A 19,672-nucleotide genomic window follows, 5' to 3' on the forward strand; every position below is an offset into this window, starting at 1 on the left:
CTATTAAGGCTTTGCCATAAAGTTTTTCAAGACTATAACAATTTATAAGGCCACCAGCAAGTCATGAAAGAAGAGTTTCAAAGACCCCCTGACCAGGATCAAATGGGCTTAAAATTCAACTTAAAAAGCAAAACAATGTCAACTTTCATAATTTGCAAGGCTGACAGCTCCCTATGTCTGCTAGGTAGCCCCATTTCCTCTTTATCAGTTCTTTATCTGTGCAAAAGGCAAGTATATGAACTCTGAACTCTGCATAACAAAGATAATATAGCCACTTATCCATTTTACTTTGCAAATTTTCTTTAAAAACTTAAGAATTATAGAGGAACATAAAGACACTAAATCAAAATCACCAAAAATTCACAACTCACAGGTAACCTACTACATTTTGGTGAATCTAATTTAAGTCCTCTTTCCTAAAAATAATCTTTAAGGTGCTTTTTCCCCCTTGCCCATTACCACGTGATTTTCTATAATAGGGATCATGCTACTCATGCAATTTTTTGTATTCTGCTTTTATCACTCAATAGTATGTTATAGAGAGCTTTCCACGTCAGCAAATAGAATCCGCATGTCAGGGGTCAGAGGACACTTTATAAAGGAACAGAGGGACGTGCAGTAAGTATTTCAGCCCTCTGGGCCATTTGGTCTTTGTTGCACCTACCCAACGCTGCTCCTGCAGGGCCAAAGCAGCCGCAGACAATCAGCGCCTCGATCAATGGCTGTGGCTGTGTGCCAACAGAAGTCTATCAACAGAAACAGTCAGGGGGCTGGGTTGGGCCTGTGAGCCACAGTTGGCTGACCACTACTATATACCATCCTACTATATACCATCCTATGCCACAGCTGCACAGAAATCCATCTAGAGGTATCATCATTTATTAATTTATGTAATCCCTTATTGATAGACATTTAAATTGCTTCCAAATTCTCACGGCAGTACAAAGACTGCTGTGTAAAAGAGAACCTGCTTCCTCACATCTAGACCAGCGCTGTATTCTGTCATCCTCTGTCTAAAATATTGCAAGGTTTATATTTACATTCTTATTTCTTGTGTGTGGGTATATTTTTTAGTTTGGTTCTTTTCATTTAAACTTTGGTGAACTGCTTTTTCACGGTGTCTATCTGGTTTTCTATTGAGGTATTTACTATTTCCATTGATTCATAAACACTGTTTATGTATTAAGGACAGCCACAGTACTTTAAAACCATGTTAAATGTCATTACACAGCCGGATTCTTTTAACCTTGTTTGTGTTTTATAATAAATGCATTTTGAGAGGTTTCATAACCAAATGTGCCCACTGCTTTCCTTATAGCTGAGCCCACGGCGCCGCACTTCGAGGCCGATCTCACACCGGCACTAACACACTGGGCCCTTGACCAACCGGATGGTTGGGGGAGCCGACTACCCTCCACACAACTGAAAGTCTGGGTATAACTTTTGCCTTTTTTGCACATTATATGTTTTATATACCACATCCATACAATAAAGTACGCTAGAGAAAACATTAAGAAAATCATGAGGAAGACAAAATACAGTTAAAGTATGTACTGAAAAAAATCTGTGTATAAGTGAACCTATGCAATTCACACCCATGTTCTCCAAAGTTCAAAAGGAAATAACATTCATAAAGCTTATCTGCCATTCTGATTTGCTGCATTGTTAGGCAGTTGTGTGTTTTACCCTGTTCTCAGTCTAGAATGCCATTCTCCCTTTCAGCTGTGCCTAACTTATCATTAAACTTTATCACAAATACATGTGGTATAGGAGAAACACAGGGTGTATGGGTTCAGTACTACCCAGGGTTTCAGGGCATCCACTGGGGGCTGGAAGTTACCCCCATGGTCGTGGGGGGACTGTAGTAGTACGATCACTATCGCCACGGCAACAGCTACTTCTCCACCACCGCCCCTCCCTGTGGCAGAGCGCTGCGTGAATAATGCTGGAAGAGCAACACCCAGGAGAGCGCTGCAGAACTGGCTGGATTTTCAGTTTCGTGGGGAAACAGAGGAAGCCGCTGGAGGGAAAGAGCAGACTCAGAAGAAATGGGGACCCTGTGTGGCCTGAACATGTTCTGTAAGAGGACAGAAAGGGAGGGGCTTCACCAAGTGGACAGGGGCTCCAAAGGGAGTAGCCCCTGTGAGCCTAGGGACAGCAGGTTATGGGGCGGCAGGGACATTTTCAGGACCTCCGTCTATGGGTCTCAGTGTCCTTATGAAGGGATGGCCCAGCCTCTCAATCCCGAGATCTTCTCTTCTGCTAAAAGAAGAATGGAGAAAGGAAGGAAACACATCTGCCCTTGTGATTGGGTCCCTAACCAACGTGCACCGTGTGTGCAGGCACACGTGCGAGCACACCGACACCGGCACACTCGTTTACCTTACAGGACGCATGGGATTTCCCCTTTCACAGAGAAGGCCAACAGACCGCCGTTCTCAATCCCTGGAGCCATTCTGCTCTGTCCGCTGGCCTTCAATCTGCCCAGACGGATACACTACGACTGTGTCCGAGGGTTGCAAAGCTCGATTGGCCTTTTCCATGTTTCTGGTTTTGCTTCCCATCTTCGCTCTTTCAGTCACTGGAGCTCAGATGGTTTGTTAAAAAATCACATCATTGGTATATGTGGTAGTTGGTTTTGCTGGGCTAGGAATGGTGGCCACCGGAAAGTTGTATTTTTCCAATGAAAATAAAGTTAAAGGTCTTTTTTCCTTGCTGACTGTAGGTGTGTGCATCAGGCCATTTCAGGATAACCAATACTGGTTCTACAGGTGAGTAACTGCCTACCCAATATTGCAGAGGCGTTCTGTATTTCAAAGTGACCATGCAGTTGAAGAAACCTTTAAAAACTTAGGAAGGGCAATGCTGCCTGCTCTTAATCATCCAAATTAGTTGGTTAATTTGAAATATACCTGTTCTGTCTTCCCAATGTCCTATTTCTAGTCTTGGTTCTTTCATAACTAGCTGCATGGCCCTGGGGTGTGTAAACTCTTCACCTGACAACAAACAGGGGGACTAAATGCTTCGACAGTGTCGAGGACATGACAGGTGAAGAAGTAGCAAGCACGCATTGGCCCAGGTGAGGGACAACGGACTGCGCTCTGGCCCTGGGCCAGATCTGGTGGTGAGGGGACAGTGCAGTAGCAGACATCCTTGGATCAACAGACAAAATCGGGACACAGACGGCAGACTGCCACGCTTTCTGATGCTGAGAGCTCAACCGCGGGTCTGTAAAGGGATGGTCTCATGCTGAGAATAACACAGAAGTATTTAGGACTAAAAAGACAGGATGTTTGCGACGCTCAAATGGTTCAGAAAGTGTGTGTGTGTGTGTGTGTGTGTGTGTGTGTTTGCTGAGCGAGACAGAGAGCAGGAATGACAAAGCAAATGAGACAAAATGCTGACTGGTCAACCTGGGTAGAGGGCATGTATAAGAGTTCTCTATAATACACTTGAAATTAGTCCCAAACACCTAAATGAGTAAAGGAACTGGGTGACCTTGTGAATAAAGCGCCCCCTACAGTGCTCTGACTTGAGGAAGAGTGACCGCCGCAGCCGTCCTGTATGACGGCACAGACAGCAGGAGGGCAGGCAATGAGGGGGGGGGGGTGCAGGGCGAGACGCCGAGCAAACACGTGCAGTGAAGTCACTGTCCCCTTCACAAGGCGTGCCACTGGGAAGTCTGGTTCCGAGACACGCATCTGCAGCGGTGGCTGCAGGGAGCCGCCCAGCTTCCACGGAACTTTTCTCCCTGCACAAGCCCCTCCTTCCCTCGAGCGGCTGTGCACGGGGCCCTGCGCCACCCCAGGAGGGTCAGGGGGTGACCGTGGCACCCGAGACCACGCTCTGCCCCTGACTTGTCATCAGCACTGAGGCCCAGGCTTTACAAGGCTAGAAAGGGTCAGTGGTGTCCTCACTCTAGTCTCCTGATGAATGTCAGCTGAACTTTCAACTTGGTCTTGTCTTTTCTCTCCTTAAAACTGTCGTCTGACAGCCAGTCCAAATATTTACATGTTCTCATCACCAGCAGAATCCCCTTTCACACGAAGCTTCTCGTGGTAAGAGCTGAAGTTTGAAGTCCAGCGGACCAATGATGGGGAAAATAAAGGTCCCACAAGTGTATCTACTATTGGAGCTAGGGACTTGAGTATTATTCACAGCTGGAGAAGACTTTGTTTCTTTTTGGAAAATAAAATAAAATAAAAACAGGTCAGTATTAATAGTCTTCCAATATACAGATAAAGTGGCGGACACAAAGGTCCCCACCGCCGCCATTGTGAACTCCTGCAGGGTAGGAAGCAAGCTGGGATGAGTTCGAGTGAGGAAGCGATGAGCCAGCACTGCCGCCTGCGCACTTCAGCTGAAGGAGGGTGGTCCCTCCCTGCCACTCCCCGTCCAGGGACAGCCTGGACGGGACCACTACCCATTCTTGTCATTTATGGAGGAAACCCATCAGGAGTCATTCGCCACCTTACAAAGGTCTTTCTAGACTAATGGTTTTCAGACTAGCATTTGTATGAGTAGTTTAAAGATAGGGACGTCACTATTCAAAAATAGTAGTTGGGAATATAAACCTAACATTTAAACACTTTTGAATAAAAATGCAAACAAATGGGGCAACCAGGCATTTCGAACAAAGCAATTTGGACAATGCTGACTGGAATCTCTGCCTAACGTTGAGAGCAACAACATCCAGAAAATCAATGTAATTAACTCCTGCAGACCCTGACTGAGAATTGGCTAAATAAAATCCTGGAAAGAGCTGGAGAGGAGAAGATGGGACACAGTGGTACCAACACAAAAGGAAGCTTACTGCAGGAAAACAAATGTACTTGAGGCTGGGGAAATGAAGGAAGAGCCAAAGGAAGGAAAAGGCAAGTAGAATGTACATGCTCCAGCTCTTTCTCTCAAAGCTTCCAGAAAAATTTCAGATGGGTCAGCCTTCTCCCCACTCAACCCTTGAGCTCACCCCCAAATGGGCAACAATGGTGTTTGGGAAGAACAGAGCAACTGGACTGCAAACCGCCTCCCACCGCACCTCTGAAATGCCTGAACCCCGAAAGAGGCCTATCATCTGCACACTGTTTGCTGCATAGTCAATTCCAACAAACCTGGACCCGGAAAAGACCCATGAAAAATGAGTGTGCAAAGTTACAAGATCGAGACAGATTGTTGGAACAGGCTAACAACAGGGAACTGACTTTTCCTCTTTGGCATCACAAGATGATTATGTAACATGTTCAAGCTTATGGAAAGATATTTAAGTTAGAGCAATACACTGAAACTGATTCTTTTTTTAAAAAAAACATTGACAACATCTCTCAAACTTCTAATAGCTTGGTGAGGTTTTCTTCAACCTTCCAAATAATGCAGATCAGTCAACGTCAGTACAGAAACATTTTTACCGGCAAAAAAATTTTACAGTCAAGATTTTTAATACTGGTTCATTTGCAATCCAACTCACTCCCTGAAGACAGCAACCAGTGGTATGGGCTGCTCTCTGAATTCAGCAAAGTATCAAGATCAAGAAAATGCCAAATGCACGTGACTGTTTTCCTTGAAATCCAGAAATGCTGGCAGGAGAATGAGTTCTTCAGTGCAGGATTTTTAAAGTGAAGGATATGCGGGACAGTAACACGCACCTCCACAGTCACTCCACCCCAACACGAAGTTCGGGTGTTTACTGGGCAGGAGTAAGCTTGCCTGTGGGTTTCGAGACATCATGGGGGAGTCTGAGGGAGTGCCCCTCACTGCTAAGTCAAAAGTCCACCACAGCAGCAAGACCCAGAGGCCTCTCAAAGAGCTCCCTGGACCGACAGCTTCCGTTGTGTATGCTTTTAAAATAGGTTCACAAATTCTTTGAAACTACTCTCATTAAGAAATAGAGTCTAATTCCCCTTCCCTTAAACATGAGCTGGCCTTACTGACCAGGATCCAATGAAGAAAACCAGTTTGCAAGTGACTGGCTGTGACCAAGGCTATAAAAAGAAAGACAGTGTCTGCCTAGCTGTGTCTTGGGCTGATCACCCTGGGATTCCAGCTGCCACACGAGGAGGTCAGGCCAGTGACGGGGCCGTGTGCAGGTATTCCAGCTGACAGCCCTGCTGAGGCCCAAACCAATAATCAGCATCAACCAGTAGATTTTATGTGTTACCTCAACCATGTGAGTGAGGAAGCCTTCATGAAAATTTCAGCCGACTTCCCAGCCACCATCTGACCGTAACCACATGAATGAAAAGCATCTAGCTGAGGCCAGTCAATTCCCAGAACCATAAAGGATAATAATAATCAATAAATGTTGCAGTTTTAAGAGGGAGGTCTGCAAACTATGAACTGTGGGCAAAACTGGGCCTGCAACCCATTTTTCTACAGCCTATGACCTAAGCTGGGTTTGGCACATTTTAAAAGAAACAAAACAAAACAAAGCAAAATACTCATCAGAGACCATATGTGGCCCCCGAAGCCTTAAAGTCGTTATTCGATGGCCCTTACAGAAAAAGTTGGTTCACCGTCGTTCTAAGCCACTATGTTTTTAGACGGTCTGTTGTGCAGCTGCAGTTATGCAGCTGGAACACGTGGACCATAAGAGGAGCTGTCGGTGGGCAAATCCGGGATACGGAGCCCATGAAAATCACACTGACAAGCGACAGCGCAACTATTATCTGCACCTCAATGCTAATCCCACCATGAATCACTACTGTACAATTTTCTAATTTCACAAACATTTTGCTCAGCCAAAGCAAGCGAGATGGTAATGTGATTCATTGACCAAGAAGAGTATAATACACATGGCTCTCAGGAATCTGATTCCAGGTGAAACTCCAAAGTCTAAAAGACTCATTAATAATTTTAGTTATAATAGCTGACTTACTGAGTCCTTACTATGTTACAAACACTGTTTTAAGCTATTTTATGTGTGTTCCTTCAGCTGAGACTCATGACAGCCCTGATTTCCCCTTTGCAGATGAGAAAAGGAGGCATGGAGAGGTGAGCTAAACGATCTGAGATCACGTGGGCAGTGAGTGTAGAGCCAGGGTTTGAATTCGGGACTGACTTGTGTCCATGAACCTGACTGCAGCACTCTGCCTCTCCACTCCAGAAAATGGCTAATCAAGACACCCCATCCTCATTTAAAGACTGCAGCTGGCTTCCACGGGAAGGGTGGCACACTTGGACCTCTCTGCCCAGACTTCCCCAGGCTAGTCGTCCAGGGTGCTGTGCATCCACCAGGAATCTGGCCTAGAACCTGGGTCTCTACCGCTTTCCCCTGGAACTTAGGATCTTCAGTAGCACCAATTTTTCTGTAGAGACAATATGAAATTCCTAGACAGCCCCAAACCATAGCTGGTTATGCAATGTCCCTTCCAATCCATCAAAGGCTTCCTCACATTCCCCCCAGCCCCACCTCCAGTTTCTGTCAGTCAACACATAGAAAATTATGTTTGGCAAAGGAATGACTGTCAGGGGAGACACAATATAGATTCCTCGCTGCCAGCCCTTGGATGGAGAAAATCAACAGACTGAACAAGAACCAATCAGTATGAAAGAGATATGCAAACCACTGCTAGGACCAGTAATTATGGAGAACAAAATGAGTATCAGTTTCCTCATCCATGAACTGTGAATGATAATACCTGCCTTTGATTCGATGTGTAGACCAGTGCCAAGACATGTAAAGGGCCTAACCCAGTGGCTGGCATACAATTCCTGGTGGTCATTAATTACTGTAATTAGAATAGAACATGCCTCTCTTTCAAAGAGCTGATAACTGGCCAGTGACCTTTCCCTGGAATAAGTGGAAAAGTTGTTACTCACAAGACAGACCCATGTTTATGAAACTAGATGGAGGGTAAGAGTTGATGCTTACCCATTGGGTTACACAGTTCCCATCTCCTTTTGTTGGAGCTTTTCCCATAGGGGTAGGTTTTGTTTTAATTGTATATAAAAAGGGCCCCTACACATTCTTTTCTCCAACTGAACTTGGCACAAATAGCCCAAGATCAATGAAAGAGAGGGCCATGCTCTGACTTTACCAGTGTGCCGACGCCACCTCAGCACGGGGACCAAAGACAGGACGCAGCCTCCTGTCTACTCACCAGAAGGGAAAAATGATGAGGCGGCTGACGAGAAATATTGCAGAAAAGATGAAAAACAGGATGTTGCAGGTTTGCTTCCACCCGGCATATGAAAACATCTTAGCAGACTGAAAACAGACAAAGAAATTGTATTCAGACACAGTGATATTAGTACAAATTTCTTAAACTGAACATTTATAAAAGATATACTATCTGGGATTTTCTTCAAAACAACTGGGCGTGAGTGAGTGGGGAAAGAGACGACGCAGATGTGTGGTCTGGATGATGGATCCACTGGGTCACTCTTCTCTTTATCTGGTCATAACACAATGTTAAAGAAAGAGATGGGTAAAAATGTTCCTCCCGTCTTTCAGCAGCACTACAAGTTAGCATGCCTTTTATTGGGGCATCTATTTAATTTCTCCATTGAACGGGGAGGTGGGCAGGGCTGAGAAAAGGCTGGGGCATGAGGAAGTCCTGGCTGAGCTGGGCACGCTGCCAACGAGGCAGCTGCTCTCAGGCGGATGGGAGGCAACTCCTGGGCCTTGTCCTAGTTGAAATCCAGTTTCAAGTGCTTGATTTTCTCTCCGTACTTTATGCTAGTCTGTGCTGCTCCTACTATTTGTGTTGAATAAAGAGAATTACAGAAAGGGTTATTTAATGTGGCCTTAGAAGGCTAATTGATGAGGATTCTACACTTTAAAAGGGTTTACATTGCACTGCAATTTCCATACTTTTCTTCACTTAACCATGGGGGAAGGATGTGATTGGACCGTGGGCTTGGCACACAGCCCAAAAGGGAATGCAGTCTCAGTTCCTGAGGCAGGAGGCTAATATGCCAGGTGGGTGAACATGGGTATGAGAGAAAGGCCAGAAGTTCGAAGTGAGTGCCTGGGTTGGAGTAGGGAGCTGTCTGCAAGGGCATATCCAGGCCAGGCCAGGGTGCGCAGCTAGAGATGTGCAGGGCCAGACAGCACTCTATTGGGCACACACTCACACTGTCTATTCTGGCTGTGCAAAGGCGGATCTGAGATAGTGACCCATCTCCTCTGCTGTGCATCAGCCAGGATACTGTTAGAGCACTGGGTCCTGGATCTGAACTTGAACATGTGGACAACAGAGAAGAGCAAGAAGATGCATGAAGAAGGGAAAAGGCCACTCACGAGTAAAAGGTGGTAGATGCTGAGGCTGTTTTTCCTTGCAAAGAACAAGCTAAGAAAGGGCCCACCAACTGTCTTGAGGGACAGGAAAGATTAATAGTCTGCATCCCTAGGAAGGTCTACACAGGGGCGAAAGCTGTACCATGTCTGGGTTCAATTAGAACTTGACTGTGAGGACAAACATTAAAAAATGAACTATTTGAGGAAGCTGTGGAATAGGCACCCCTGGAGAATATAAAAAAACAGGCCCCATGCCACTACTTAATGTTATCTCTACCACCAGCAGATGGAAGGTGCTGGCCTTGCTCACTGAACCTCAAGTTTAGATCCTGACTTGTGAATCAAGAATGATTCATGATCATTAACCACATGAAACTGCTGTCACAGTTTACCCGCAAAGGGACCTCTGGATTTGACATTTCATTTTTCTTCATTTTTTACCTAAGGTCCTAAGAGCATTTCCTAACAGAAATGAGCCAACCCTGACAACATACCCTAAGGGTCAGATGTGGCTTCTCCTGTTACTGCTGAGGATAGAACACAAAGCATCCAGTGCCTTGCCCAGTTGCCTGAGGAGTCACGTGGTGTCAGAGACAGGGTGGGGGAGGGCTGGCCAGGACAATCTTAGGCTCATTCCCACTTCCAATGTCTAACTCCCTTTGAATAACACAGTCGAGCTGTTTTTACAGCGGACACACACCAAAGGCAATTGAACTAGAGGGGTTAGAAGCAACAGAGCAGCAAAAAAAAAATCTTAAGTCATGGCCAATGTGGTCTTAATTTTCAGGCAGGGTTCCTGAGATATGATCAGAGAAGGGGGTAATTAAAACAGAGGTGGCCACATTCAAAGAGAAACACATGGAAAAACTGGCACAATCCTTCTTTCGCTAAGCTATTTGCTGCCTGAAGCAAATGTAATCATCTTGACCTTCAGAATAGGATTTACATGCCTAATTACAATTACATACGAGAAACAAAATGCTCTACACAGCTAGTATTTTAATAGTAGCCAGTTGCTTTGAAATGGCTGCAAATGACTTCTCGTTATGTCTAGAACAGGGTTTGGCAAATCACAGTCCAGTCTATGAGCTAAAGGTTGTCAGCTCTTGAGGTGAGAATGGTTTTCACATTTTTTAAGGAATATAAGAAAAGACTAAAAAAAGGGGGGGGGAAGTATGTGACAAGAAATTCTATGTGGTACACAAAGCTAGATTTACTCTCTGGCCCTATTCCAAAAAGTTTGCTGCACCCAGATCTAGAAGAAGATCCTACTACATTTGATTTAGTTTCTTCCACATCAACCTGTATTCAGTTCCTCACTCTCCAAGAGGCAATTCTGAATGCGCAGTGGGTTGGCATCGTTTCCCCTGGCTTCCTTGTAAATGGGTATACCGAAACGACGAACCAAGGGGCTCTGGGAAATGCGGCTCTAAGCGCAGCAGCAGAGCTGGCAGTTGAGGGGAGCACTGGATCACCCTCTCAGGGCCACAGGGACCGGCACCTAACAAAATGGGTGGAGAAAACAGTCCTGGTTTTGCTTCGTCCCTCAGATTTGTGTGGTTTGGGATTAGGAAGACTGTTGCTTTAATATCCACTGCTCCAAAACATTCCTTTCGTAGAAAATAAAATGTTGCTTAAATAAGTAACAGCTTTCATTCATGAAGCTGGAGGACCATCAGGGCAGGGCAGTGTGAGCATCCAGTGGGCATTCAGCTTTGGCTTGAGTGAGTGCATGGCGCTGTCCAGCGTGAAGAATCCACAGGGCCATGAATCCAACTTTTCCTTTCAGAAAATTAGAGCTCATTCCATTTTCAAGTAGCTTAGCTTACTTCCTGAGCTACTCCCTGCACACAACTTCCTTAAGTGGAATCCCACAAATTAACCTCCCCGTCAAGGACCATGAAGAACAAGGGCTGGAAATGAAAATCTAAAGGTTTCATTTCTTCAAACTTGAGGATCTGGGGACCCGGCGACATCTGTGGACGTGGGTGTCTTTGGGACAGAGAGCCCTGCTAAATCGCTCAGAGACAATTCTCCCTGTGAGGAATGACAGGAACCCACAGGAAGTGCTATTGTTATCAGCGTTTCAACAGCGAACACTTACCTCCAGCCAAATGTCAGCCACGTCGTGCACGATCATCACCAGGGTCCCACTGCGAATGTAGTTAGCACACCAAGAGAAGCTCATCAAACTAATAGCAGCCAGGTGGTGGATGACATGAGCTAGAAAATCCTACATAATGAGTGGAAAATGGGAACCATTAAGAAAATGCAGCTATTTCCCAATCACTGGAAGGGCTGATAATAATAGTAATAATAGCTTAAAACTAATAACTTACATCTGCATGTTTTGATATTTGTCAAATACTTTCACTTTAATTCTTAAACATAATCCTTGGGAGGCAGAAAGGACAAGAATTATCCTCACCGATGAAGTCAATGAACTCCAAGAGAGAGCTCCGACCTCCTGTCAGGGGAGCCCTACCATCTGCTCTCCTCCCCACCGCCCCACTCTGCATATATGTAGACACATGCACCACACACGCATATACACACAAGCATATTCCTGTGCACATTTACACTGACTGTTTATTGCATCTAATTCCAACAAGGCAAAAAAGACATGGAACAGAACCACATAGCCAATACAGAAAGAGGTGCTCCATGTGAAAGAGGTAACAAATGAGAGTGAGTCACTACATTAGTAAATTGAGGCTGAGGAAGATTACAACTGAGCATAAAAACTCAAAGGTTTTCTGCAAAGAAGATGTACAACTAGCCAATTAGTGCATGAAAATATGCTCAATCTCATTAGCCGTCAGGAAAATGAGGCCCCAGTCAGGCAAATCAAGGCCCCAGTGAGATACTACTTCACACCCAGCAGCGCAGCTAAAGTAAAAAAGACAAACAATAACAAGTGTTGGCAGGAACGTGGAGAAATTGCAATGCTTATACATTGCTGTTAGGAACGTAAAATGGCATGGCTGCTTTGTTAAGTAATCTGGCAGTTTCCAAAAGGTTAAACATAAAATGACCATGTAGCCCAGCACTGCCACTCTTAGGTACATAACCAAGAGAAATAAAAACATATGCTTATGCAAAACTTTACATATGAATGTTCATAGAAGCTTTATTCATAGCAGCCAAAAATGTGGAAACAACCCAAGTATTCATCACTAATAGCTAAATAAACAAAGTGCAGTATATCCATACAAGGGCTATTTTTTTAAAAAAAAAACTAATGAAATACTGACACATGTTACAATAAGAGTGAATTTTGAAAAGATTATGCTAAGTGAAAGACGCCAGATACAAAAAACACATACTGTGTGATTCCATTTATATCAAATATCCAGAGAGTCATATCCACAGGGACAAAGAGGAGATTGGTGGTTGCTGCCTAGGACTGGGGAAGGTGGAAGAAATGGGAACCGACTGCTAAAGGAATCTGTCACTGAGGTGATGAAAGTGTTCTCAAGTGGACTGGGGCGGGGACCGCAGAACGCTGTGACTATGCTCCAAACCACTGAACTCTGCACTTCAGATGGATGAACTGTACGCCATGTGAGTACTTCAGTAACAACATTTTGTAAGATACTTAAAGAGGGAGGTTTCCTGGCAGCCAAGTAACAGAGTGAACACGCTGATGATAACAGCCTAACTTATCGAGCATGTACCGTCTACCAGGAAGTGCTTCTTGCGATTTAACTTGCTTAATCCTCACAACAACCAGAAGAGATCAGAACTGTTTCTAGCTCCACGCGATGGTTTAGGGAGTTTCTCCAACTAGGGTGAGATGCCAGTGGGTGGGCAAGCCAGGGATTCGAGCCCAGGCAACCTGGGCTCAGAGCCTCCGCTTTACCCAACTCCTGATAGTGTTACGTCTCTGAAGACATGTGTTTACCAACATGTGACATGTAGGTGCATTTAATTTTGTAACTTTTTGATATTTATTTATTTTTAGAGAAGGCGGGGGAGGAAGTGAGGGAGAGAAACATCAGTCAGTTGCCTCTCCCAGCCGGGGACCCAGGCATGCGCCCCAGTGGAATGAGCCAGCAGCCCTTCACGGCAGGAGGACACCCAATGAATTGAGCCACGCTGCTCAGGGGCGTGTTTAATTTTTGAAAAAGTACTCAATGCACCTTGTAGATGATAAAAAACAATCAACTTTTTTTTGACTGCCTCAAGAAATTACAAAAGACAAAATCATCACAGGATCCACTACCTCAGCATTTTTTTCAATTCTATCCCTTGAGAAAAATGACTCAATTAGCTTTGAAGTTAATGTTTCTATAATATTTCACTACAAATACTTACCAAGGCTATAAAAATCAAAAAGCTATGAACTCAAACTTAACACACATGAAATACAATGTAAAGACTGGGATTTGGGGCAGGGGGTAAAAACTTTTGGGAAAAAAAGAATAAAGTCGTTTTGTAAACAAGAAACTTACCTTCCTCTTGACATCGGAGCCCAGGCTGAATAAGAGAGACCAGTAAAACCCCATCTCCAAAATGTAGTACCAGTACTGGGACGGCAGCAAGGGCTGTGAAAAATGAGAGTGCTCGCTTTAATGTCATCTAACTCATTTAAGGATAAAACTATCATTTACGCCTATTGATGTAACATTCCCCCAAATAATGACATGTCATTATTTACACGTCAGCTTCCAAGAAGGAACTGGAGATAATGTTTCTGGGCATTTTATTATTTGAAGAGAATAATTTGGTAAACAACAATTCCAAAGTCACGTTATTCAAAAGTTATCAAGCATAAGATGACAAATAAGAAAGAGAACAGACCCACAGATGATCAAGACACTGGATTTATCAGACTTGGACTTATAAATAACTTCAAAATTTGGTTAAAAGGTGGACATTTTCAATAGAGAATGGGTATTTATTTTTTTAAAAATTCAATAAAAGTCTCTGAACTTTGAAATACAATAACTAAAATTGAGAACTCAAAAGATAATATCACAGCAGACAAGACACTGCTAACAGAAGTACCCGCGAACTGGAGGACACAAAAGCAGAAAATATCCAGAGCTGTGAAGGGTCGGAGGGTTTTCTCTAACTGCAAGTTACCCTGCCAAAGTTTCGGGGATGCTGGTAGAAGATACGAGACTTCTGAATCACAAATTTAAAAGTTTCTTATTCACAGTAGTAAGTTACTGATATTCGGGCCGGTTCTCTCATCCACGTTCCCATAGGGCTGAGCGAAGAGGGTCAGGGGGCGCCTGCACGTGACCAGAGAAAACCCTGAGTTCGGGACCCCACTCTTTTCTAACGGACAGCAACATGCCTATCCTTTGCTCCAGAAAGAGACACTATCTCTACCTTCCAAGGTTGTTTGTCACGCAAACGTCCTTGAAAAAACAGTGCGGAACCAAAGGCAGTCAGTGTCTCACTTCAGTCAACAGGCTGAAATGCAAGAGAGCTGTGGGCAAACGCCTCCTAATAGACGGGCACAGAGAGACCAGAGGACGAAAAATATTGGGGAAACTGTAAGAGCCACATGGGAGCTGATGTAAAAGGCGAGCACATTAGCACATTTATAATGGAAATTCCAGAAAGAAAGGAGAGAAAGGAACAGAAGGAATGCCTTAAAACTTTCCAAAACTGACTCAAGATAGCAAGCCCCAGATTCAACAAGTACTACAGACAGTAAGCGGGACAAATTCAAAGAAAATCAACATTTATACGCATCATACTATACTATACTATATATACTATACTATACATCATCAGTTATACTATAACTGCTGAAAGACAGAGACAAAATATTAAAATCGGCCAGAGGGAAAAAAGAACATTAACTTTTTAAAGAAACTGATAGGATGCAGAAGATAGCAAAAATGACATCTTTAAAGTGCTGAAGGAAAATAACTACTAACGTAGAATTCTATGCCCAGCAAAATTATCCTTTAAAAAATTAAGGCAAATGACAATAGTTTAGACTAGCAAATCAAAGGGACTTCTTCAGCCTGAAGGATGATAATCTCAAGAGGAAGCGTGGAAATGCAGCAGGCAAGGAGCAGCATGGAGAGGACGATTTGGCTGATTCACAGAACAATAACAGCAGTGACTTGCAGAGTTTTAAATATTTGGAAGAGGAATAGGAAGAGGGTATATGGCATATTCTAATGACCTTACAGTGACTAGAAAGAGGTAAGGACACTGATTTATATTAATTCTAATGATTCAAGGATGTACATGGTAATCTCTAGGGTGATTACTAAAATAATAACAGTATGCATAACTGGAAAGCTATATAAGAAAAGAAGGGGAATAATGATATTTTTAAAACTTGACTGTCCTATAAAAAGTAAAGAAGAGAATTTTAAAAAGAAAATGCATCAGGTGGCATAAATAGAAAATAAAATAGTAAGAAGGTGAATTTAAAGTCAAATACATAATTACATTAACTGTAGACAAACTAACAGAATGAGACAAATGACAGGTCAAGAATAAGGATTGGGTCACCTCCAGCACAGCAAGAGACAAAGGACTGAACAGGAGTGGACAGAAAGTAGGAACAGGACTCAGACCTGACTCAGGGGACGACACAAAGGGCCTGCTGGACGAAGTAGTGAGGGACAGCGTCGGAGGTCCTTACCTGTCTGGGGTAGCCATTCCACACCTCCCAGAGGTCATATACCCAAGGTTTCTGTAAAAAACAAGGACCCAAGAGAAAAAAATTAGTTTGTCAGAATCAAAGGCTGTCAAAACGTAAGCTGTTCCTGATGTCACTGATGGGGAGCGAACAGGAACAGCTGGACGCGTCCGTGCCAGCTTCGGGGCCCCCGCTGCACACTCTCCCTCTGTAGGTACCCACACACACTCCCAAACAGCACCCGGGCGGTCGAGACTTCCTGGGACCCAAACCAGGCCTGTCTTACAACGCAAATAATTTCAGACAAGTGCCTCTTCTACCAAAATCATTTCCGAACCAATTTCTGCTCCTGTAGCAATAAAACGCCTTCAGAGAAATGGACAGAATCTTGGGAGAAGTCTCTAAAACCTGGCTACCTTTTATTTTTCTACAAACAATTTACTATTAAGTTTATAATCACTTAATGAGGTAATCATTGAATAATTATTTAAACAGACAATGCAAAGGGTAAGGAGAAATGTAGTTTTTGATGGGCAAGTAATGAAAGCCTTCACAGAACAAGTGGCATGTGGTGTGAGCCTGGCTGGAATTTGACAGGTAGAGAAAGATGGGAGCAGCGAGACACTCCTGGGCTGAGGGGATAAAGTGTGCTAAAACCCCCAAGCGGGGGTGTACCAGGTACGGTCAGTGGCTCATCAGCAGGCTGGTTTAGTTGGTGCGTGAGTTGTGCAAGGTGTGGAAATAGGAAGAGATTAGGTTTCAAAGTTAACTTTGCAAGTGCAAAGCTTAGTGAAGGCTTCGAAGGACAGACTGAGATGTTGCTACTTCTCTAGGCATTAGAGGGGTCAGGGGTCTAAGACCTGGTCATCTTCTTAAACATATTACATCCTAAGAAAACCAAGGGCAGTAATTTTTTTAAATGAATGACAAATCCCAATCAAAGATATCAAAAAGATAACTTACATCGTAAAGAAATGCGACTCCAGCAACAGTAATCACTAAGTAAAATGCAAATCGCCAGCTGCCAAAAGAAAGGGAAGTCTTGTAAAGGTGATGGACACTCGAGGAAAAAAACCCATAGCAGCACAGAAAGAGCAAACTCTGCAGCCACACAAAGCAAAGCTGAGGTCATAACTCTGCCACTTACTAAATGGCTATGGCTTTAGGGAGGTCACTTAGCCTCCGGAGCCTCAGTCTCTTCATCTGTAAAATGGAAACAACGAAACTGGTCAAAGTGTAAAAAAATTAAAAATAACTTATGAAAAACACTGGTCATAGTGTCTAGTGTGAAATTAGCAACGATAATGGCAGTTGTTATCATTATTTTTATTCATTATTATTATGCTTAGCCCAGTTCCTGACACACAGTAAGTGATACTTTGATGCCAGTGTTATCGACAAATCATTTATTTTATCCCTATTTATTTCCCAGTGAGAAGGTTTCTTTTTTTTATTATTTTTTTAAGATTTTATTTATTTATCTTAGAGTGGAAGGGAAGGAGAGAGAGAGAGAGAAATATCAATGTATGGTTGCCTCTTGTGTGTCCCCTGCCAGGGGCCGGGAACTGGCCTGCAACCCAGGCATGTGCCCTGACTGGGAATCGAACCGCAATCGTGTGGTTCGCAGGCCTGCGCTCAATCCACTGAGCTACACCAGCCAGGGCCCAGTGAGAAGGTTTCTATGTGGGCCAGACTATCTGGCCTCTGGAAAGCATATTTTGAAAGGGTATCTTTTTCTAATGTCTGGAGAAAGACTATAAATTAAGAGACTTTAAAGACGTATCACCCAATTGTAATAAATGGGTCTCATTTAGATCCTAATTCAAATAAACAAACTGTAAAGGAGATTTGAGATAGTTAAGGAAATATGAATACTGATCAACTATTTGCTGTTATAAAACAATATTTTAAAGGTATGATATTGGTATTACAATTATGTTTAAAATTACTATGGTATGTATCTTTTAGAGATATGTATATATTAAAGTATTAACAGATGAAATCATACAATGTCTGATATCTGCTTCAAAAATGATCTTCAATAATAATTGGACAAAGGCAGTTAAAAGGTACCAACTTCTAGTTACAAGATAAATAGTCAGCATATTGTACATTACATCCCATACACGGCTGTGTGGTATATTTGAAAGTTTCTGAGAGTAAATCCTGAAAATTCTCATCACAAGGAAGCAAACCTTTTCTTTTTCTTTTTGAATCCATATGACATGATAGATATTAACTGAACTTGTGGTAATCATTTCACAACATGTGTAAGTCAGTCATTATACCATATACTTAAATGTACACAGTGCTGTATGTCAATCACACTCAATTAAACTGAACAGTCACGACCCACAAAGAATACCTTTGTTGGGGGAGAAAAGCAGGCGGGACACAGATGACAGAGCACTGCCTGAGTTGACAGTGACTAACGGTGGTGATGGACACACAGCATGCAGAGTTCATGCCACTGGTGTTTCTACTTCGGAATGTGCTCCCAGCTTCACAGTGACATGTTTAACAAGCACTGCTCTTCTATCTAATGATTGTTGAAGTGACAACAACAATAGTAAAAATAATATTTCTTCCTCACATTTGTCTGGCACCATGCCTATAAGCTATGAGAGAGAGGAGTGTGGGCTCGCTCCCACCGTGCAACGGGAGGGACACCAGGCTCACAGAGGCTGGGCCGTTTCCCTGGCTCACACGGCTGCGCAGTGACAGCTGAGACAGCACAGGTCTTTGGGCCCTGCATCCAGCATAATGTGTCCCAAACGTTATCACATAAGCTCAATGACAGCTTTTCTTCATGGCTTGTTTCCATAGATTAAAAAAGAAAGAGGGTTCAATCACTCAGAAAGTTGAACCTCGAAGACACCCAAAGGGCATTTTATACAGTGAGCTGGTTGAGACCTGTTCTCACATGACGTGTTTAGGGCTGGCGCAGCTTAGGCCCACACTTAGCTGCACAGGGATTTTCCTGGGCTCCCTGACAACAGCAGCCAAGCAAGAAGCACAGAAACAAGGAGCCAGTAAGACCTGCAGCCCCAAAGTCAGCCTTACGTCGAGGGCACATCTCCTAGCCTGTGTTTCTGAGGCACACACTGACCTCTTGACCCAGTGCCAGGTGCTGTGCAAAGCACACATGTACATGCTTCATTGCATGTTTTTTTCAGCACAAGCTCATGAAGGAGGCACCTGGTTTTCACAGGTCGATAAAATGAGTGCTGAAGGACACTGAGGCCGAGAGACGTCACCTAACTTACCCAGGGCCATACAGAAACAACCAGATCCAAGAGTAAAACCCCAATTCCCCATCTTCCTGGACCAGTCCTAGCAGGGTTCACCACACTACACTAGGGCTTCTCAAAGTGTGCACCCAGGACCCCTGACAACAAAATGTTGTCACAATAATACTGAAATAGTGTTTGCCCTTTGCTCTCACTCCCTCACAGGTGTCCAGCAGACACTTCTAGAGGGTCCACGGGGCGTGATCGTGTCGTTGCTCGAAGAGCTGATGAAATGTGTCATTCATATGTTTTATAAACATCTCGGTTTTCATTTCTAATAGTGTAACTATAGGTAGGTAAGACACACGTGAGCAAATGCTCTTTGGGGTCTTTAATAGTTTTTAAGAGAACAAAGGGGCTCTGAAAATAAGTGTGTGAGAACGGATGCACCTCCCTAATAACAAGATGAATGATGGCATCCTCGTCAATGCCATCTTACTTAATTCCAAAGAACATAAAGTAGTAAAAGTCACCCCTGCCCCAGGCAAGGTTCAGATAAAAATAATTGTGTGTGTATGTGTGGTGGGGGAA

The 19,672-nt window shown here is 43.7% G+C and overlaps 1 protein-coding gene across 1 annotated transcript in view; it reads right to left on the reverse strand.

Moving 5' to 3' along the window:
* Nucleotides 1–19,672, reverse strand: part of CERS3 (ceramide synthase 3) — an 84,739-nt gene that overhangs the window by 24,105 nt on the left and 40,962 nt on the right. The window contains exons 6-10 of the mRNA XM_037053740.1: nucleotides 16,815–16,872; nucleotides 15,855–15,905; nucleotides 13,690–13,782; nucleotides 11,340–11,468; nucleotides 8,097–8,203 (exon numbers count right to left, since the gene is read on the reverse strand). Of these exons, the coding sequence (XP_036909635.1) occupies nucleotides 8,097–8,203; nucleotides 11,340–11,468; nucleotides 13,690–13,782; nucleotides 15,855–15,905; nucleotides 16,815–16,872 (438 nt within the window). The remainder of the gene's footprint in view (nucleotides 1–8,096; nucleotides 8,204–11,339; nucleotides 11,469–13,689; nucleotides 13,783–15,854; nucleotides 15,906–16,814; nucleotides 16,873–19,672) is intronic.

The sequence above is a fragment of the Sturnira hondurensis genome, unplaced genomic scaffold (genome assembly GCF_014824575.4).
Source record: "Sturnira hondurensis isolate 20B ecotype Veracruz unplaced genomic scaffold, ASM1482457v3 Scaffold0007865, whole genome shotgun sequence".
In the NCBI taxonomy this organism is placed as follows: Eukaryota; Metazoa; Chordata; class Mammalia; order Chiroptera; family Phyllostomidae; genus Sturnira; species Sturnira hondurensis.